Here is a 22000-nt window from a genome sequence, read left to right on the forward strand (position 1 = left end):
GGCTTCAATAGATGGGGAAACAGTGGCTGACTATTTTTTTGGGCTCCAAGATTGTTGCAGATGGTGACTGCAGCCATGAAATTAAAAGACACTTACTCCTTGGAAGGAAAGTTATGACCATGAGAAGGCGATGGCACCCCAATCCAGTACTCTTGCCTGGCAAACCCTATGGACGGAGGAGCCTGATGGGCTGCAGTCCATGGGGTCGCGAAGACTCGGACACAACTGAGCGACTTCCCTTTTACTTTTCACTTTCATGCCTTGGAGAAGGAAATGGCAACCCACTCCAGTGTTCTTGCCTGGAGAATCCCAGGGACGGGGGAGCCTGGTGGGCTGCTGTCTATGGGGTCACACAGAGTCGGACATGACTGAAGTGACTTAGCAGCAGCAGTAGCAGCAGACAGCATATTAAAAAGCAGAGACATTGCTTTGCCAACAAAGGTCCGTCTAGTCAAGGCTATGGTTTTTTCAGTGGCATGTATGGATGTGAGAGTTGGACTATAAAGAAAGCTGAGCACCAAAGAATTGATGCTTTTGAACTGTGATGCTGGAGAAGACTCTTTAGAGTCCCTTGGACTGCAAGGAGATCCAACCAGTCCATCCTAAAGGAGATTAGTCCTGAGTATTCATTGGAAGGACTGATTTGAAGCTGAAACTCCAAAATTTTGGCCACCTGATGAGAAGACCTGACTCACTGGAAAAGACCATGATGCTGGGAAGATTGAGGGGATGGGGATGGGGATGGAGGAGGGGATGACAGAGGATAAGATGGTTGGACGGCATCACCGACTCAATGGACAAGGGTTTGGGTGGACTCCGGGAGTTGGTGATGGACAGGGAGGCCTGGCGTGCTGCGGTTTATGGGGTGGCAAAGAGTCGGACATGACTGAGTGACTGAGCTGACTGAATGTTTACAAAGAATTACACATCAAGGTCAAGGGGAATTTATTTCAGGTGTCCATGGCTGATTCAACATGCAAAAGTCAGCCAATGTAATCTACCATATCAACGAGTTAAAAAAACTGCACCATCTGATACAAAAACAAAGCGTATGGCAAAATCCAAAACCAATTCAAGAAAAACTATAAACAAACTACAAGTAGAGATAAACTTCCTCAACCGAAGAGCAACTACCACAAACCTTCAGCTCACACCATACTCAACCAGGAAAGAATGAATGCTTTCCCCCTCAGATCAGTAACAAGTAAGGATGTCCACTCTCATCACTTCTTCAACATGGTACCGGAAGCTATAGTGAAGTGAAAGTGAAAGTCGCTCAATCGTGTCCAACTCTTTTGCAACCCCATGGACTATATAGTCCTTGGAATTCTCCAGGCCAGAATACTGGAGTGGGTAGCCTTTCCCTTCTCCAGGGGATCTCCCCAACCCAGGGATTGAACCCAGGTCTCCCGCAGGCAGATTCTTTACCAGCTGAGCCACAACTGGAAGCTAAAGCTGCTGCAATAAGACCAGGAGATGGGGTGGGAGGCAGGCGGTGAAGGATGGCTTTTAGAACATACAGCTTGAAAAAGAAAAAAGAAAAACAACAGAGACATTATAGTCTATGTAGAAAATCCCACGAAATCTACCCCCCACAATGACCAGTACTAATAAGTGAGTGGAGTGAGGCTACAGGATATAACATCAATGCACGAAAACCAATCCATTTTTAAATACTAGCAATAAACATATACAAACTGAAATTAAAAACAGAATACAATTTACAATCACACCAAAGGAAATGAAATATTAAGCATAAACTTACCAAAATATGTACAGAATCTACAGGCTAAAAAATTCAAAATGCTGATGAAAGAACCTAAAGAAAGATTAATAAACAGAGAAACATGAACTAGGAGACTCACAGGCATCTATCTGGTCCAGACTGATCTATAGTTTGAGTTCATTTCCTGTCAAAATTCCAGAAAGTACTTTATAGATATTGCCAGGCTATTCTGAAACTTTCAGTGAAAGCCACAGGCCCTAGAAAAGCTAAAACTATTTGAAGAAGAATGAAGTAGAAAGTCACTCTATCAGATGTCAAGGCTTATTACGTAACTCCAATAATCAAGACAATACATTTGGCAAAGAGACAGACATGTAGATGACTAGACTGCTTCAGAAAGCCAGAAGTAAAAACCAAAGTGCAATTGGTTTCTGACAAACACACAAAAGCAATTCAGTGGAGAAAGGAATAGACTTTCAGTAAATGGTACTGGACAACAGAACATCCATAGACCAAAAAATTAAAATTAAAAAAAAACAAACCCTAAACTGCTCACCTTATATGAAAATTAACCTAGACTTTATGGGAAAACCATGTAAACTTTTTGGCCAATCTAATATGTCACAAACTTAAACATAAACTATTAAATGGCAAAGCTGTTTGTGAAAAAAAAAAAAAATCTTTAGGTTCTATGGCTAGGCAAAGAGTTTATATAAATTTGATAGCAAAAGCACAAACTAGCAAATGGACATTGTAAAAATTTTAAAATGTTGCTCTGATAGAAGATATTTGGTAACAACATGTCCAACAAGGGACTAATATCTAGAATATTTTTAAAACACTCAAAATTCAGCAATATCCAAAAAAAAAAAATTGATTTAAAAATGGGTAAAAGACAAAACGTGGTCCATTTGAGACTGAAATGGCAGTCCATTCCAGTATTCTTGCCTGGGAAATCCCATGGAAAGAGGAGCCTGGCAGGCTAAGGTCCATGGAGTCACAAAGACACGACTTCGCTTCTAAGCAACAGCAAAAGACATGAACAGATATTTTGCAAAGAAGATAGACAGATGGTAAATAAGCACATAAAAACACATTCAACATTACTAGCCATCATGGCAATACAAAGTCAAGTCACAATGAGTTATCTGCACACACCTATAAAAATAGCTAAAATAAAATTGTGATGGACAAACTTCCAGAATAAGAGAATAACAACCTCTAAAAACCCATTCCTCCATAAGAGGAATAATAATAGTGGCAAAAAATAATCTAATTAATTAATTAACTATTTTTTTTCAAATTAATTTAATTTTTCAAAACTTTGGAAATTAACCACAGGCTCATAATCTGAACAGCATTCACTCAAAAAAAACAGCTTAATATCAGCAAGAACAGTGAACTTTTGGTGTTTTAACTTGCCCTCATCTCATACCCCCTCTTTAGCTCCATGGCAGCCTTGAAAAACAGCAGCCTCACAGCCCGGGTAGCTGTGTAGACTGATAGCCCAGCAGCCATAGGAGAGAGCAAACTGGGCTTGCAGCTGTCAAAAAGGCTGCTTCCTCAGAGTACTCTCCCTACCTGAACTGCCCGACAGCTAGTGGAGAAAAAAAAAAAACTACTCACAGAAATTACCGTAATTTGCTCTAACTCAGAGCTCACTCAGTGGGAAAGCCCTACCATCAGAGCATTTGTCTAAAACAATTGACAGCAATTAATTAATATTATAGCTGCCTGAGACAGAAACAGTGGATTAAGAAATCACACTGACAAAAAATACTAAAGGAATATCTGAAGAATGAGATGTCCATAGGCAGCACTGAAGAGCTGACACCTTCAGGGGATCTGGAACGCTATTTGTGTTTGAAGGGCTGTGTGTATGCCCAGGAAACCCTGAGAAGACCCTAGTACCTCAGGATTGAGGCCCTGCACAGAGTTACATGCCAAGCGTGTAAGTGTGTGTGCGTGCTCAATTATGTATAACTCTTTGCAATCTCATGGATTGTAGCCCACCCGGCTTCTCTGTCCATGGAATTTTCCAGGCAAGAACACTGGAAAGTCAAAGTGTTAGTCACTCAGTCATGTTCGACTCTTTGTGACCCCAAGGAGGGTGGCCCGCCTGGCCCTCTGTCCATGGAATTCTCCATGCAAGAATGCTGGAGTAGGTAGCCATTCCCTTCTCCAAGGGATCTTCCTGACCCAGGGATCTAACTCATGTCTCCTGCACTGCAGCCAGATTCTTTACAGTCTGAGCCACCAGGGAAGCCCCATAGGAAAGATAAGTTTCATTAAAATAGGCAAGAGGTTTGAATAGTCATTCACAATGGTGGTGGTTTAGTCACTAAGTCGTCTCACTCTTGTGACCCATGGACAATAGCCTGCCAGGCTCCTCTGTCCACAGTATTCTCCAGGCAAGAATACTGGAGTGGGTTATCATTTCCTTCTCCAGGGGATCTTCCCTGACCCAAGAATCAACCTCGAGTCTCCTGCATTGCAGGCAGATTCTTTAACGTTAACCACCGTGAGCCCTAAGGATACTGGAGTGGGTTGCCATTTTCTCCTCCAGGGGATAGTCGGTTATAAATTGCCAGAGTACAGAAGGCATGTATCAACATACAGTGAGTTCCTCAGTAAGACTGATGGACTTATTGGCTCAAAGCATTTAAAGAAATCTCTGTCCAATAACTCATAGACAAGTAAACTAACAATGGAGTGTCTTCAGCAGCTACACATGACAGAAAATTTTCCTCAGATTTTTGGCATTTACCTCAAACAGCCACTAATACCACATTTTATGCAGTCTGTGGGTCTGGGTTCACAGGACACGGGTTGGGACTGCAAGGCTCCTTTACCTCCAGCTCAAGGCGATGGCAATCTTCTCCTTGCCCCTTAATGGACCCAGCAGGAAAAGCTGGAGGTACCCCTTTTCCTGGGGGAAATATGAACATCACAAAACCAGACTAGGAGGGTCATCTCAAGCATTGGCAGGCTGGTTCTTTTCCACTAGTGCCACCTGGGAATCCCTAAACAAAATAAATAGCAATAACAAACCAAAAATATCCTCTGGAAAGGGGGTGGGGGAACTCAATGTTCAGAGTGGTCACTATATTCTAAATGTCTGGTTTTCAACAAAAAATTGTGAGACACATGAAGAAATAGGATGCAGTCAAAAAAAATTGTACCTGAGGGAGGCCAGAAGTTGGATGCACTAGACAAAAACTTTAAAATAGTTCTGTAAATATGCTCAAAGGAAAAAAAAAAAAAAAAGGAAATTGTCTTAAAACGTTAAAAGAAAACACCTCAGCAAATAGAGAATATAACGCCATAACAATTATTCTTTAGAAAAAAAGGAAAAAAAGCACAACAATAAAACAGAAATTCAAGATTTAAATAGTACAATAACTGAAATAAGATCTCAAGTGGGGCTCTATAGCAGATTTGTGCTAGCAGAAAAAAAAAGTCATCAACCTTTAAGATAGGAAAATTGAGCATATCCGAGGTGAAGAACAGAAAGAAAATAGAATGAAGAAAAATGAACAGAACAATGAAAGCAGTAGAAACAGTATTTCAAGAAATACAGACCAAAATCTTCCCAAATTTGATGAGCTATTAAATATATACCCAAGAAACTCAAAAAACTCTTGAGGATAAACTCAAAGAGACCAACTATAAACACATCGTGTCAACTGAAAGACAAAGAGAAATCATAAAAGCACAAGAGAAAAACGACTCACTGTGTAAAAGGACCCTTAGTAAGATTAACAGCTAACTGTCCACAAGAAATCATGAAGACCCTTCAAACAAACAGCAGCAGAATACATTCTTCTCACACACAGAGGAAAACTTCTCCTAGACAGAACAAGCCTCCATACACTGTAAAGGAGTGAGATCATATTATTACTATTCGTAAGACAATAATGGCAGAAAGTGAAGAAGAACTAAAGAGCCTCTTGATGAAAGTGAAAGAGGAGAGTGAAAAAGTTGGCTTAAAGCTAAACATTCAGAAAACTAAGATCATGACATCTGGTCCCATCACTTCATGGCAAATAGATGCAGAAACAGTGGAAACAGTGGCTGACTTTATTTTTCTGGGCTCCAAAATCACTACAGATGATAACTGCAGCCATGAAATTAAAAGATGCTTACTCCTTGGAAGGAAAGTTATGACCAACCTAGACAGCATATTAAAAAGCAGAGACATTACTTTGTCAACAAAGGTCCATCTAGTCAAGGCTATGGTTTTCTCATGTGTAGTCATGTGTGGATGTGAGAGTTGGACTGTGAAGAAAGCTGAGCACCAACTAATTGATGCTTTTGAACTGTGGTGTTGGAGAAGACTCTTGAGAGTCCCTTGGACTGCAAGGAGATCCAACCAGTCCATCCTAAAGGAGATCAGTCCTGGGTGTTCACTGGAAGGACTGATGTTAAAGCTGAAACTCCAGTACTTTGGCCACCTCATGCGAAGGGTTGGCTCATTGGAAAAGACTCTGATGCTGGGAGGGATTGGGGGCAGGAGGAGAAGGGGACGACAGAGGATGAGATGGCTGGATGGCATCACTGACTCAAAGTACATGAGTTTGGGTGAACTCCAGGAGTTGGTGATGGACAGGGAGGCCTGGCATGCTGTGGTTCATGGGGTCGCAAAGAGTCGGACATGACTGAGCGACTGAACTGAACTGAAGACAACAATACAATTAAATTAACAACAGAAATAAAACTGCAAAGATCACAAAAATGTGGAAATTAAACAAAAGACTCCTAAATACCCATTGGATCAAAGACAGAATCACAAGAAAAATTAGAAGACACTATGAGAAAAATGAAAAAATAAAATAGATAAAACTTGTGGATGTAGAAAAAGCAGCATTTACAGAGAAATTTATAGCCCTAAATACCTATTTTTAAAAAGAAGGCCTTAAAGTAACAGCTTAACCTTTCATCTTAGAAAACTAGAAAAAAAGAGCAAGTAATACAAAGCAAGCTGAAAGAAGGAAATGAGAACAATTAGGCAAAAATAAAATAGAAAACAGAACAACAAAGAATATAACCAAAAGTTGATTCCTTGAAAAGACCAAACTGACAGGTCTTGAGACTTCCCTGGTGGTCCTGTGGCTAAGACTCTGTGCTCCCAATGCAGGGGACCCAAGTTCAATCCCTGGTCAAAGAATTAGATCCTGCATGTCTCAACTAAAGATTCCTTACAGCCAAATAAATAAACAAAAATCAATATGAAAAACATTTTTAAAAACTGACAAAACTTTAGCTAAACTGACAAGAAAAAATAGGGACAGAGAGAAGATTCAAATTGCAAAAATAAGAAATGAAAGAAGAGAAGCACTACCAAACTAAGGATTATATAAAACACTATAAGATTATCCAAAATCACTGCAGATGGTGACTGAAGCTATGAAATTAAAAGATGCCTACTCCTTGGAAGAAAAGCTATGACCAACCTAGACAGCATATTAAAAAGCAGAGACATTACTTTGCCAACAAAGGTCCATCTAGTCAAAGCTATGGTTTTTCCAGTGGTCATGTATGGATGTGAGAGTTGGACCATAAAGAAACCTGAGCAGCAAAGAACTGATGCTTTTGAACTGCAGTGTTGGAGAAGACTCTTGAGAGTCCCTTGGACAGCAAGGAGATCCAACCAATCAATCCTAAAGGAAATCAGTCCTGAATATTCATTGGAAGGACTGAGGCTGAAGCTGAAACTACAATCCTTGGCCACCTGATGCGAAGAACTGACTCTTTAGAAAAGACCCTGAGGCTGAGAAAGACTGAAGGCAGGAGAAGAAGACAACAGAAGATGAGATGGTTGGATGGCATCACCGACTAGATGGACATGAGTTTGAGCAAGCTCCAGGAGTTGGTGATGGACAGGGAAGCCTGGCGTGCTGCAGTCCATGGGGTTGCAAAGAGTTGGATACAACTGAGAGACTGACTGACAAGAGAGAAACATGAAAAAGCCACATGCTGAAAATATGGATAACTACTATACAGCAGACAAACTCCTAGAAAGACACAACTAGCAAAACTGACTCAAGGAAAAATAAAAAACTGAACAGACATAACAAATGGATTGAATGAGTAATTTAGAAGCTTACCACAAAGAAAAGCAAGGCTCACATGGCTATGCTGATAATTTATACCAAACATGTAAAAACCCATTAATAGCAATGCTTCATAAACTCCTAATTCATACTATGAAATCCAATATCCTTATAACAAAACCAAAGACATCACAAAAAAACTACGGGCCATTATTACTTATGAATACAGATGCAAAAATCCTCAACAAGATACTAACATACTGAATCCAGCAGCATATACAAAGGAATATACACAGTGACCAATAGGGATCTTCCCCTTAGCAATGCAAGATTTATGCCACATCCAAAACCAATCAATATACTGTATCAATATAATCAAGGGGAAAAAAAAAAAACAGGATCAACAGGAAAACAACTTACAAAAGCCAACATCCTTCCATGATATTAGCATTCTAAATAGAACTCAGAGAGCATCATACACAATAACACAATAATAAAATACTGAATGCTTTCTCCTTAGGATAAGGATCAAGAAAAGGATGCCAGCCCTCACCACTTACATTCAAGATTGTACTAGAGGTTCTGGTCATGGCAATTAGGGAAGGAGAAGAAATAAAAGACATTCAAATTGGAAAGGAAGAAGTAAAACTACCTCTGAATATTCAGAGATAATATAGTCATCCCTGGGGCTTCCCAAGTGGTACACTGATAAAGAATCCATCTGCTAATGCAGGAGATGCAAGAGAAGAGGGTTCGAGCCCTAAGTTGGGAAGATCCCCTGGAGGAGGAAATGGCAACCCACTCCAGTATACTTGCTTGGAAAATCCCATGGACAAAAGAACCTGGTGGGTTGGAAAGAGTCAAACATGACTGAGCACACTAAAGTCAAAAGAAGGCAGTGACAAGTACTGACAAGCATGGGAAAAATTAGAATCCTCATTCCGTGCTGGTGAGACTATAAAACATGTGAACTGACAAAACATGGTCCACTGGAGAAGGGAATGGCAAACCACTTCAGTATTCTTGCCTTGAGAACCCCATGAACAGCATGAAAAGGCAAAAACACAGGACACTGAAAGATGAACGCCCCAGGCCGGTAGGTGCCCAATGTGCTATTGGAGACGAGTGGAGAAATAGCCCCAGGAAGAACAAAGAGGCTGAACCAAAGTGAAAACAGAGCCCAGCTGTGGATGTGACTGGTGATGGAAGTAAAACCCAATGCTATAAAGAACAATATTGCATAGGAAGCTGGAATGTCAGGTCCATGAATTAAGGTAAATTGGAAGTGGCCAAACAGGAGGCAGCAAGAGTGAACATTGACATTTCAGGAATCAGTGAGCTAAAATGGACCGAAATGGGCAAATTTAATTCAGATAACCATTATATCTGAAGGGCATGAATCCTTTAGAAGAAATAAAGTAGCCCTCATAGTCAACAAAAGAGTCTGTAATGCAGTGCTTGGCTACAATCTCGAAAACAACAGAATGATCTCTGTTTCCAAAGCAAACCATTCAATATCACAGTAATCCAAGTCTATGCCCCAACCACTAATGCTGAAGAACATGAAGTTGAACAGTCCAATGAAGACCTACAAGACCTTCTAGAAATAACAGCAAAAAAGATGTGCTTTTCATGATAGGGGACTGGAATGCAAAAGTAGGAAGTCAAGAGATACTTGGAGTAACAGGCAAATTTGGCCTGGGAGTACAAAATGAAGGAGTGCGAAGGTTGACAGAGTTTTGCCAAGCAAACACACTGGTCATAGCAAACACCCTCTTCCAACAACACACGAGACAACTCTACACATGGACATCACCAGATAGTCAATACCAAAATCAGATTGACTATATTCTTTGCAGACGAAAATGGAGAACCCCTATACATTCAGCAAAACAAGACCAGGAGCTGACTGGCTCAGATCATGAACTCATTGCCAAATTCAGACTTAAACTGAAGAAACTAGGGAAAACCACTAGACGGTCCAGGTATGACCTAAATCAAAACCCGTATGACTATACAGTAGAAGTGACAAATAGACTCAAGGTATTAGTTTGAGTAAACTCCAGGAGTTAGTGATGGACAGGGAAGCCTGGCATGCTGCAGTCCATGGGGTCGCAAAAAGTTGGACAGGACTGAGCAACTGAACTGAACTGAGCTGATTAGATCTGATAGACAGAGTCCCTGAAGAACTATGGGTGGAGGTTCATGATATTTGTACTGAAGACAGTGATCAAAACCATCCCCAAGAAAAAGAAAGGCAAAATGGTTGTTGGAGGAGGCTGTACAAGTAGCTGAGAGAAGAAGCTAAAGGCAAAGGAGAAAAGGAAAGATATACCCATCTGAATACATAGTTCCAAAGAATAGCAAGCAGAGATATGAAAGCCTTCCTCAGTGATCAATACAAAAAAATAGAGGAAAACAATAGAATGGGAAGGACTAGAGATCTCTTCAAGAAAATATAAAATACCATGGGAACATTTCATGCTAAGATTAGCATAATAAAGGACAGAAACAGTATGGACCTAAGAGAAACAGAAGATACTAAGAAGAGATGGCAAGAATACACAGAAAAGCTATATAAAAAGATCTTAATGACCCAGATAACCACGATGGTGTTCACATAGAGCCAGACATCATGGAATACAAAGTCAGGTGGACCTTAGGAAGCATCACTATGAACAAAGCTAGTGGAGGTGGTGGGATTCCAGCTGAGCTGGAACTTAACATAGAAGCTAAATAAGCAGGGTGACAATATACAGCCTTCACATACTCCTTTCCCAATTTAGAACCAGTCCACTGTTCCATGTCCAGTTCTGACTGTTGCTTCTTGACCTGCATACAGATTTCTCAGGAGACAGGTCAGGTAGTCTGGTATTCCCATCTCTTTAGGAATTTTCCACAGTTTGTTGTGATCCACACAGTCCAGACATTAGCATAATCAATGAAGCAGATGTTTTTCTGGAACTCTCTTGCTTTTTCTATGATCCAGCGGATGTTGGCAATTTGATCTCTGATTGCTCTGCCTTTTCTAAATCCAGCTTGAACATCTGGAAGTTCTCAATTCATGTACTGTTTAAGCCTGGCTCAGAGAATTTTGAGCATTACTTTGCTAGTGTGTGAGATGAGTGCAGTTGTGCAGTAGTTTGAACATTCTATGGCATTGCCTTTCTTTGGGATTGGAATGAAAACTGACCTTTTCCAGTCTGTGACCACTGCTGAGTTTTCCAAATTTGCTGGCATATTGAGTGCAGCATTCTCAAGCATCACCTTTCAGGATTTGAAATGGCTCAGCTGGAATTCCATCATCTCCACTGGCTTTGTTCATAGTGATGCTTCCTAAGGCCTACCTGACTTCGGACTCCAGAATGTCTGGCTCTAGGTGAGTGATCACACCATCGTGGTTATTTAAGAGCTTTTTTTATAGTTCTTCTGTGTATTCTTGCCACCTTTTCTTAATATCTTCTTCTGTTAGGTCCATACCATTTCTGTCCTTTATTGTGCCCATCTTTGCATGAAATGTTCCCTTGATGTCTTTAAGTTTCTTAAAAAGATCTCTAGTCTTTCCCATTCTATTGTTTCCTTCTATTTATTTGCACTGATCACTTATCTCTCCTTGCTATTCTTTGAAACTTTGCATTCAGATGGATACATCTTTCCTATTCTCCTTTGCCTTTAGCTTCTTGGTAAGTTTATACACAAGGTAAATGAAAACTTTCATCTTCACAAAAATTGGTACACAAATGATCACAGTAGCATTATTCCTAACCACCAAAATGTGTAAATACTGTAATATCCATCAAATGAATGGATTTAATGTTGTATACCTTCCAATGAAAAAATATTAAATCACAAAGGGGAATGAAGTACTGATACATTCTGCAACAATGGATGAATCTTGAAAACAGTAAGCTAAGCATAAGAAGTTGATCTCAAGAGACCAAGTGTTACTCCATTTATACGAAACTTCCAGAGTAGGTAAATCCATACAGATGGAAGTTTGCTTAGTGGTTGCCAGGGGATAGGGAAGGAGAGAATGTGGAATGACTGCTAACAGCTGTGGAGTTTCTTTTTAGAGTGATAAAAATATTCTATAGTTAAAAATATATACACAACTCTGTGAATATAGTAAAAAAAAAAAAAAAAACCCACTAAATTACATACTTTCAAAACACGAATGTATTACCTATGAAATTGATACAATCACTCATACATTTAAGTGTAGTATCGTACAGCCACTCTAGAAGTTTGCTGATTTCTTATAAAATTAAACACCCAATTATGACATGAACCAGCAATTACACTCCTGGGCATTTATCTTAGAGAAATAAAACCCTATGTTCCCACAAAAATCCATACACAAGTGTTGACAGCAGCTCCATTCTAACAGCCAGAAACTGTAAACAGACCAGTCATGTTTCAACAGTAAAATGCTAAGTAAACTGCTATATGTCTATTGGAAGGATTACTACTCAGCAATAAAAATGCCCAAACCACTGATATACACAACTTGGATAAGACTCTTATACTGAGTGGGAAAAAAATAACAAAAATAATGTCAAGAGGTTATAAATTAAATGACTCTTTCCCTGTAACATTTTTGAAATGACAAAAAATGTAGATTAATGATTGTCAGGAGTTGGGGTGGGAGTTATTGGAAGGCAGTGGGTGTATTAGAAAAGGAATATTTGTGCTGGTGCAACTGTTCAGTATCTTGACTGTGGTAGTCGATACACGAGCCTACACATGTCCCAGAATTGTACACAACTAAACACACACACAATACATACACAGACACACATCTAGGGAGATTTGAATAAGGCAGTCGGATTGTATTCAGGTCAATATATTGGTGGTGATACTGTACTACAGTTTTGCACAGTGTCACCAATGGGACAAACTGGATAAAGAATAAATGAGATCTCTGTTATTCTTTACAACTGTATGTGCTTCTACAAATATCGCAGTTTTAAAGACAGACTGCCTACAGGGTCAGGACTAAGTGGAGAAAAGACCAGGGCAATGATTTCTAGTTTTCATGAGAAATTTTTTCATACTACTTTATCTTATCTATGTATGCTTGACTTAAAAGAAAATATTCTTCCTTTACACAGGGATGTATGTGAAGTACCTGTCATATGAAAAGTCTTCAATGGATTTTAGGGGCTTCCCTGGTGGCTCAGAGGTTAAAGCATCTGCCTCTAATGCGAGAGACCTGGATTCGATCCCTGGGTCGGGCAGATCCCCTGGAGAAGGAAATGGCAACCCACTCCAGTATTCTTGCCTGGAGAATCCCAAGGATGGAGGAGTCTGGTGGGCTACAGTCCATGGGGCCGCAAAGAGTCAGACACGACTGAGCGACTTAATTTTAACTTTTCTTCCATGTTAAGGATAAGACAACCTCCAGACCAAGAAATTAGGACTAAGCAGCCTAATTCTAAGCAGAATTACTACTAAGTCATCCAGTGGCATTACCAAGAGCTAAAATTGGAACCATAAGGTACACACCCAAAGATAACTATAAGAGAATCTCTCACCATCACTGAACAGAGATTAAAACTAAGCCCTCTTCCTATTCCTTGTTCAACAAGTTGAGTCAACAATCCCAGGGAAAGTCAAAGGCAAAACAGTAGAGGATTCACAATAGTATCTAAAAGATACTTTCATTATCATGGTGTTTTATTAATTGCTTTCATTATCACTGACAGTAATTGAACACTTATATGCTCAGTATATCATTTCATGCATTCTCATCATTTAACCCTCATACCAACCTTGCAAGGCAGGTATTATCCCCATTTTATAGACAAAGAAGCTACAACTTGGAAATGCTGGGTATATTGTGCTGGTCAGAGAGCTAGTAAGCAATATGTCAGGATTTTCTCCCATGTATGTCTAATTCCCAGAAATAAAGACTCTAGCCACTCCACATTATCTCACTTTAACAAAACTGTCCCTCATAAAGGTACATACCGGCATCTGGGCTTCTGACTGGGTTGAACACCTGGGAATTCACTGGGACTTCTGAGTCTCAAGCCCAATCACACTGTCATCACCAGCCTCCCTAGTCATGAAGGCTCTTCTGCCACTCTGCAGGGTGGCCAACGACTTCAGGGTGGCCTTTCAAGTGTTAGGACTCCTACCCTTCTACCAGTTCACTTTACCAGTCACCAACCCACAGGGCTAGCATAAAAAGACCCGAAAAGAGAGCGACCCTCTTCAAATTTTCTTATTACTTGTCCTTGATCAATCCTGGTAAACAGTTTCCACTCTCTACTCCTCTACTCTTACACACACACACTTACATATACACAAGTTCCACACTCAGGCTTGCCTTTACCTCTCCATGTCACCATCATAGCTCTGATCGTCTCATCTTCCCAAAGGGTAAAATGAGCCACCACGAAACTCAGCAGACCTCTCATCTACCGAGCTCTCCTTCTCCCCAGCAGTCCCAGAGGAAAAACGCTCCTGTTACCCAAAGCTCACTCCTTTCAGTAATACAACAGAAGCCAGGTCCTTACTTTCCCCTTGGCTCCTCCCCTTCTGCTTCAAAGAAGCCATGTTTCTCTTTCTTAAAAAAGGAAAAACTCTCTGAAATGATGAGTACACTTCATTTAATTAATAATCACTATGTCTTTGACATTATACAAGAAGCACCAGAAATAAGGCTTTGTAATGAGGACCCAAAGGATTAGAGAAGCAGGGTATTATCAGAAAGATCTCTTTTATGATCTTACCAAGATACAGGTTTTCTTTCAGTGAGAAACAGAAGTGGGACACCCAGGATTGAGTCTGAGGGGGGAAAAGGAACTGTGAGAGTGAGGGTAGGATCAGGGGTTCTCAGGGGGCAAGCAACTGATAAAGGGTTTGTGGTCATTCGTGGCTACTTAGCAAGGAAAGAAGACAAAGCATAAAGGGAATAAGAGTCATAGTACTTGAAAGAACAGTAAGAGCGGCTAAGGCAAGAGAGAAGGAAGAAGTAAAATACTCTGCAACTGACTGCCCTAAGCTCTCCCTGGGCCTTAAGTTTCATGTATCTGTGTATCCTAACATCAGGTTAAGAAACAACTAACTCTCCTCAAGCTTCCCATTTTTCACAGGTTCAACTTTTGAGTCAACTCTGATTCCTCCCTCTTCATCTTTCAAGAGATTTCAGGTGCTTAAATCTCATCTTCCTTTTTTTAAATCTATCTACTCAGTCCTTTCCCAATACTATTTCCAATTTTACCATGTTAGTTCAGGCCCATATCAACTTTCCTTTTAAGAGTCCAGAAAGATTTATATATCTTGCTAAAAATCATATAATTAGTTAGTTGGAGAGCTGAGGCTGGTACCGAAGTCTTCTGACCAGATTATTTCCCCAATCTGCAATATTTGCATATCTCATGACCCAGATAACCATGATGGTGTGATCACTCACCTAGAACCAGACATCCTGGAATGCGAAGTCAAGTGGACCTTAGAAAGCATCACTACAAACAAAGCTAGTGGAGGTGATAGAATTACAGGTTTTCAAATTTCAGATTTCAAATTGAAATTTCAAATCCTAAAAGAAGATGCTGTGAAAGCACTTCACTCAATATGCCAGCAAATCTGGAAAACTCAGTAGTGGCCACAAGACTAGAAAAAGGTCACTTTTCATTCCAATCCCAAAGAAAGGCAATGCCAAACAAAGAATGCTCAAACTACCGCACAACTGCACTCATCTTCCATGCTAGCAAAGTAATGCTCAAAATTCTCCAAGCGAGGCTTCAACAGTATGTGAACCGTGAACTTCCAGATGTTCAAGCTGAATTTAGAAAAGGCAGAGGAAACAGAGATCATATTGCCAAGGTCCACTGGATCATCAAAAAAGCAAGAGAGTTCCAGAAAAACATTTACTTTTGCCTTATTGACTATGCTAAAGCCTTTGACTGTGTGGATCACAACAAACTGTAGAAAATTCTTCAAGAGATAGGAATACCAGACCACCTGACCTGCCTCTTGAGAAATCTGTATGCAAGTCAAGAAGCAACAGTTAGAACTGGACATAGACCAACCTAGATAGCATATTAAAAAGCAGAGACATTACTTTACCAACAAAGGCCTGTCTAGTCAAAGCTATGGTTTTCCCAGTAGTCATGTATGGATGTGAGAGTTGGACTATAAAGAAAGCTGAGCGCCGAAGAACTGATGCTTTTGAACTGTGGTGTTGGAGAAGACTCTTAAGAGTTCCTTGGAAAGCAAGGAGATCCAACCAGTCCATCCTAAAGGAAATCAGTCCTGAATATTCATTGGAAGGACTGATGCTGAAGCTGAAATTCCAATACTTTGGCCACCTGATGTGAAGAACTGACTCATTGGAAAAGACCCTGATGCTGGGAAAGATTGAAGGCAGGAGGATAAAGGGATGACAGAGGATGAGATGGTTGAATGGCATCACTGACACGATGGACATGAGTTTGAGTAAGCTCTGGGAGTTGGTGATGGACAGGGAAGCCTGGCGTGTTGCAGTCCATGGGGTCACAAAGAGTCAGATACAACTGAGCTCCTGAACTGACCGACTGCAGCCCAAAATAAAACTATCATGCAGTCAATAAGAAGTAAAATGATGCTTAAGCAAAGGAATGTGTGTGTGTGCTCACTCGTGTCCGACTCTTTGCCACCTCATGGACTGTAGCCTACCAGGCTCCTCTGTCCATGGGATTCTCCAAGCAAGAATACTAGAAGGGTTGCCATTTCCTTCTCCAGAGGATCTTCATGATCCAGGGACTGACCCTGCATCTCTTCGGTCCCCCACATTGGCAGGGGGATTCTTTACCACTAGTGCCACGTGGGAAGCACAGGAATTATACATATTTAATTACACATAATTAAAGTGGTTCCTATGGGAAAGGATCTCAGAAGATGGAATGGGAGTACGCTACCCGTTACACACAAACACTCCATGCATAAAGTATTTACTCTGTACCCAATCTAGGAAGAAACGAAAAAAAAAAAAGAAAAAATCCTGGAGCAAAACTATCCTGATAGCCAGTCTCTAAGATAGCATCCTATGATCCCCCACTTGGTGTTCACAACCTCTACAGTTCCCTCTCACACTATCAGTTTGATCTATGTGATTAATAGAAAATACGGTATGTCACTTCAGAAATTATGTTATTAAAGACACCAGGGTCTCTTAGAAAGAAAGCCAGTTACCATGTCATGAGCTGCCTTATGGAAGTGGCAAGGAACTGACACTTGCCAAGAAGTACACGCATGAGCTTAGAAACAGATTCTCCAGCTGTGATGACCCTTGACTCCAACTTGATGACACCCTGAACTAGAACCACACAGCTGAACCATTCCCAATCCCTGACCTTCAGAAACTGTATCAGAAAACAAACATTTTTTAAGCTGCTTTGGTTTTGAGTCAAATCTGTTATATCAACAATAGTTAACTAATACAATTTAAAAAAAATGATAAGGTCTCGAAAACTAATAGAATGACTAGGGGAAAAAGTGAGTATTAGGTCAAAAACACGAATATTTCTAAGTGAAGATGTAGTGTAATTGCCCAACATTAATCATTTGACTGCCAAGTGGCATCCACTTCAGAAGTCCAACCTGAATAAAAGTATCCCGCAGGACTGGCCACAGGGGCACGGTCTGCTCCTGGTCAGCTGTACTCCAAAACAACAAGGCAAGGACTAGCCTGCCTCCACACATGGAGGTCCCGATTTCAAAAAGCCCTGGTAACCTACATAAATGACCGTCTGAGTGACCCTCCTTCTCCATTCCTGCACCCTGATCCCTGCTATTGCTTTAAACTAGCCAATGAAGAGAGAGCACACGAAACTCTAGACACCTAGCCCTCAGACCCTAATAAAGGCAGACCCAGGTGCACCTCCTTCTCTCCCTCTGTGTCTCTCTGCCTCTGACCTCACTGTGCAGCCCCTGGGTGTACCACGTACCCTTCAGGATCTGTGAGCAATGAATCTTGTTTCTCAGAGTCCCCTGATGGTTTCTGCTGAAGTGCATCCTGAGGTCATAATTAGAATGGTTGGTTCAGCCACGAACCTGGAGGGGATGGGATGGGGTAGGGGAGGCCTTTGGAACACACCAGAGTAACCCTGGCCAGAGTTCTTCAACTGTTTCCACAGCTACTCACCTGTGTGCAGAGGGTTCAAGAAGAAAGAAATGAGAAAACTGTAGAAGAAGCCTTAGAGGAAGCAGTTAGTACCAGATGTCTGTGCATTACCAAAGTAACCAGAATAAACCAAAACCTAACAGCTGGAAAGCCACATTGAACATGCCTTCCCAGTCCCATTAGACTAGTGGCCTTTCTCCAAAGCACCTTATAAACAGTTTCCCTTCACAGGGAGAACACCCTAAATTGGAGCCAAAGCTCCCCAGGCTGGACAAGGTCAAAAAGGCCCCGGCAGGGACTCTCATATAAGGCTGTTCTGGGGAAATAGTTATTTGAGCACTTAATTTACAAAGGAGAGTTGTGTCTATTAGAAAGTCAATCAACTTGTTCCCTACTGTCATAATTACCGGAGGCTACTGTAGGGGAAATTAGAAAGGGATGCCTCAAGTTCAGGGGAGCCTCTGGGCCTGTTTATTATCAGTGTTCTTCTCCTTCTGCTTACCAGATTGTTTAACTGTGAGCCATTCGGGGGCCATTGTTCTTCTGATCTTAACATATCTAATATATGCCCCAAAGATCTTTCCTTTGTGACAGATGAAATATTTCCCATTTTTATAAGTTTTATAACATCAAAACACAAAAGACGCACACAAATTCCAACAAAAATGGTATGAACAGATTCTAGCATCGATGCATACAGATCAATCAATTCCCAAATCAGGTAAATAAATTTAACTTACAAAACAAATGAACTAATTTCAACTAGGCTGCTGCTGCTGCTGCTGCTGCTGCTGCTACTGCATCGCTTTAGTCGTGTCCGACTCTGTGCGACCCCATAGACGGCAGCCCACCAGGCTCCTCCATCCATGGGATTTTCCAGGCAAGAGTACTGGAGTGGGGTGCCATTGCCTTCTCCATTAACTAGGCTACCCACCCCTAAAAGACCTAGCTCTCCAATGAACCAGTTCCAACTGAACCAATTCCCAAATCAGATAAAGAAATTTACCCTAATCAACAAATAAGCTAATTCAAACTAGGGTGGGCTTGCCCCACAAGAACTAGTTCCCCAGTGAACTGGTTCAGGGTAGCGTCCAACACTTCCCTTCTCCAACAGGGTACCCCAACCAAATTGGCTTGTCCCATGAAGGAAAAGCCCAACTTGAGAGGAAAATATGTTCCCGGACACTGGAGCGACTTATCCTCCAAAATCGAGCCCATCAATCTTAACAAAAAAGAACACATAAAACAAGTGGACCAACTGCACCCGCTACCGAATTGGGTAGACTTACAGAGGGAAGGCAATCAAGGCTTCAGTGGACAGCACAAGGGTAACCGAGGTGTCATCGGACAGCGGGAAAGAAGTAGAAGCTTCAGAGGACAGCGATCAGGAGGTGGCAACAAAAGTAACAGATTCCAAAACAAAGGCCAGAAGTGGAGTTTTAATAACGCAGTTGGACAGTAACTCGAAGTAGAGGATTTATTTGGCAAAAACAGAACTATGTTCAGCAATGTGGAATTGAACATTATTTTTCATACAAAGTTAAAAGCACATTGTATTTCCTTCCTGACCACTTGCCCAGTCCCCATCTTTTCAAGAGAGAAAAGCTTCATCTAAATTATTTCATCTGATTGATGACTGTCATTTATAACTTTATTGCTACTTTTGTCTTGGGTATTCTTTTGGAAAAGGTGTATGGATTCATTACATACTCTAATGTATTGTTTATAGATTATAAGATAAAGTCAAGCATGTATCTGCTGCTGCTACTGCTGCTGCTAAGTCGCTTCAGTCGTGTTCGACTCTGTGTGACCCCATAGACGGCAGCCCACCAGGCTCCCCTGTCCCTGGGATTCTCAAGGCAAGAACACTGGAGTGGGTTGCCATTTCCTTCTCCAGTGCATGAAAGTGAAAAGTGAAAGTGAAGTCACTCAGTCGTGTCCGACTCTTAGCGACCCCATGGACTGCAGCCTACCAGGCTCCTCTGTCCAAAAGTACTGGAGTGGGGTGACATTGCCTTCTCCATGTATCTGCTAATACTTTTTAAAGTGACCTGTCTTTATATGTAGAAATGTCTCTTAATAGTAAGCTTTCCTGGTGGCTCAGATGGTAAAGACTCTCCTGCAATGCAGGATCCCTGGGTCAGGAAGATCACTTGGAGAAGGAAATGGCAACCCACTCCAGTAATCTTGCCTGGAGAATTCCATGAACAGGGGAGCCTGGCAGGCTACAGTCCATGGGGTTGCAAAGAGTCAGGCATGACTGAGCAACTATCACTCATTCACACTATAAACAAAATCGAGTCCGTCAACTCTAGAAGTTTGTCAGTTCCTTGTCTCAACTGCCAAGAGCTGGGGGCAGCTGGTGCCACTTCAGGGAATCTTGAAGGAAAGAACCTCAGGACAGTTCTAGCAGCTGCTAGGGTCTTGCCCTAGTGTTCCCTGACCAGGGCCAGCTAGCCCCAAGCAGCTAGGCTCCCGGCTGGCTTGCCAAACTGTTACTGAATCCTAGCTCTCTCTGCTCTCCTAACAGGTTGATGAATTCGAGAGAGGAGGTGTTGAGGAAAGGAAACACACTTTATTCGAAAAGCAGCTGAGGAGACGATCACAGGCTAGCACCTCAAAATAACCATTTTCTCGGGGTCTAGATGCCAGGTTCTTTTATAGATCAGAGATGGGCAGAGGTGAGGAAGCAAAGTAAAAAGGCCATTAATCTTGCACACATCTCCTAGAAAAGCAGGGGATGTGTTAATTTCTTCCTCTCTGCCATCTACAGGTAGACAGGGTTCTGAACAAAGGCACTTTAGTTAACAGTCAGGTAGAGGGGCAGGATTCTCTGAGGTAAGGTATTAAGTATGATTATAATAACAAAAGCAACAAAAAGCAAGTCACAGAAACAATTTCAACATGGAGTAAGAATTGGCTTCTTCTCTGCAACGGGGCAGGAGAGGCATCGCAGCAGGGACGAAGGTCTCCCAGACCCCCGACACCGCTGTCATGGTTCGACCAGGCAGAAACCCTGAACACCAGCGAGGCTCATGCATTATCGTTGCCCCAAGGCAGCGACCCTCGCTCTCCAGGAAGGCGGCCAGACGCAGGCGGCGTCCATTCCACAAACTTCCACCAGCCCAGAGCCCGCCATACGCGCCCCGCGGGTCCTCCAACATATGGAGACCAGGGAGACCGCGCCCACAAGCCCACAGCCTACCTTGGGGCCTCGAGACTGACCCCCACCGGGCATCTCCGGGCGCTTCCACCTCCTCAAGGGTGCACCGCCCTCTGAAGGCACCGGAAGGCCGTGAGTCGCAGAACCAACTCGGCGCGCCGGGCCGCACAGCGTGCTGCGATTGGCGGACTTTCGGGTAGGGGGCGGGGCTTCCTCGGACGCACCGCCCTATCGGCGCGAGCGTTGCGATTGGCAGATGCTCCGGCTGGGGGCGGGGCTTCTCCGGCGCACGGCCCCACCACCTCCCGGCGCCCCGCCTTGGCCTGCATTTGGATGCTCCTGGACTGGAATGCGAAAGTAGGAAGTAAAGAAACACCTGGAGTAACAGCAAATTTGGCCTTGGAATACGGAATGAAGCAGGGCAAAGACTAATAGAGTTTTACCAAGAAAATGCACTGGTCATAGCAAACACCCTTTTCCAACAACACAAGAGAAGACTCTACACTTGGACATCACCAGATGGTCAACACTGAAATCAAATTGATTATATTCTTTGCAGCCAAAGATGGAGAAGCTCTATACAGTCAGCAAAAACAAGACCAGGAGCTGACTGTGGCTCAGATCATGAACTCCTTATTGCCAAATTCAGACTGAAATTGAAGTAGGGAAAACCACTAGACCATTCAGGTATGACCTAAATCAAATCCCTTATGATTATACAGTGAAAGTGAGAAATAGATTTAAGGAACTAGATCTGATAGATAGAGTGCCTGATGAACTATGGACGGAGGTTCGTGACATTGTACAGGAGACAGGGATCAAGACCATCCCCATGGAAAAGAAATGCAGAAAAGCAAAATGGCTGTCTGAGGAGGCCTTAGAAATAGCTGTGAAAAGAAGAGAAGCAAAAAGCAAAGGAGAAAAGGAAAGATATAAGCATCTGAATG

At 41.9% G+C, this 22000-nt stretch overlaps 1 protein-coding gene across 1 annotated transcript in view; it reads right to left on the reverse strand.

Annotated features, from left to right (window-relative positions):
* Positions 1 to 21202, reverse strand: part of SPIDR (scaffolding protein involved in DNA repair) — a 281100-nt gene extending 259898 nt beyond the window's left edge. Inside the window, exon 1 of the mRNA XM_010838934.1 lies at positions 21096 to 21202. Coding sequence (XP_010837236.1) covers positions 21096 to 21128 — 33 coding nt within the window. The 5' untranslated portion in view covers positions 21129 to 21202. The remainder of the gene's footprint in view (positions 1 to 21095) is intronic.
* Positions 21203 to 22000: the final 798 nt, after the last annotated feature.

This window comes from Bison bison, unplaced genomic scaffold (assembly GCF_000754665.1).
Source record: "Bison bison bison isolate TAMUID 2011002044 unplaced genomic scaffold, Bison_UMD1.0 scf7180017864108, whole genome shotgun sequence".
NCBI classification, from domain to species: domain Eukaryota; kingdom Metazoa; phylum Chordata; class Mammalia; order Artiodactyla; family Bovidae; genus Bison; species Bison bison.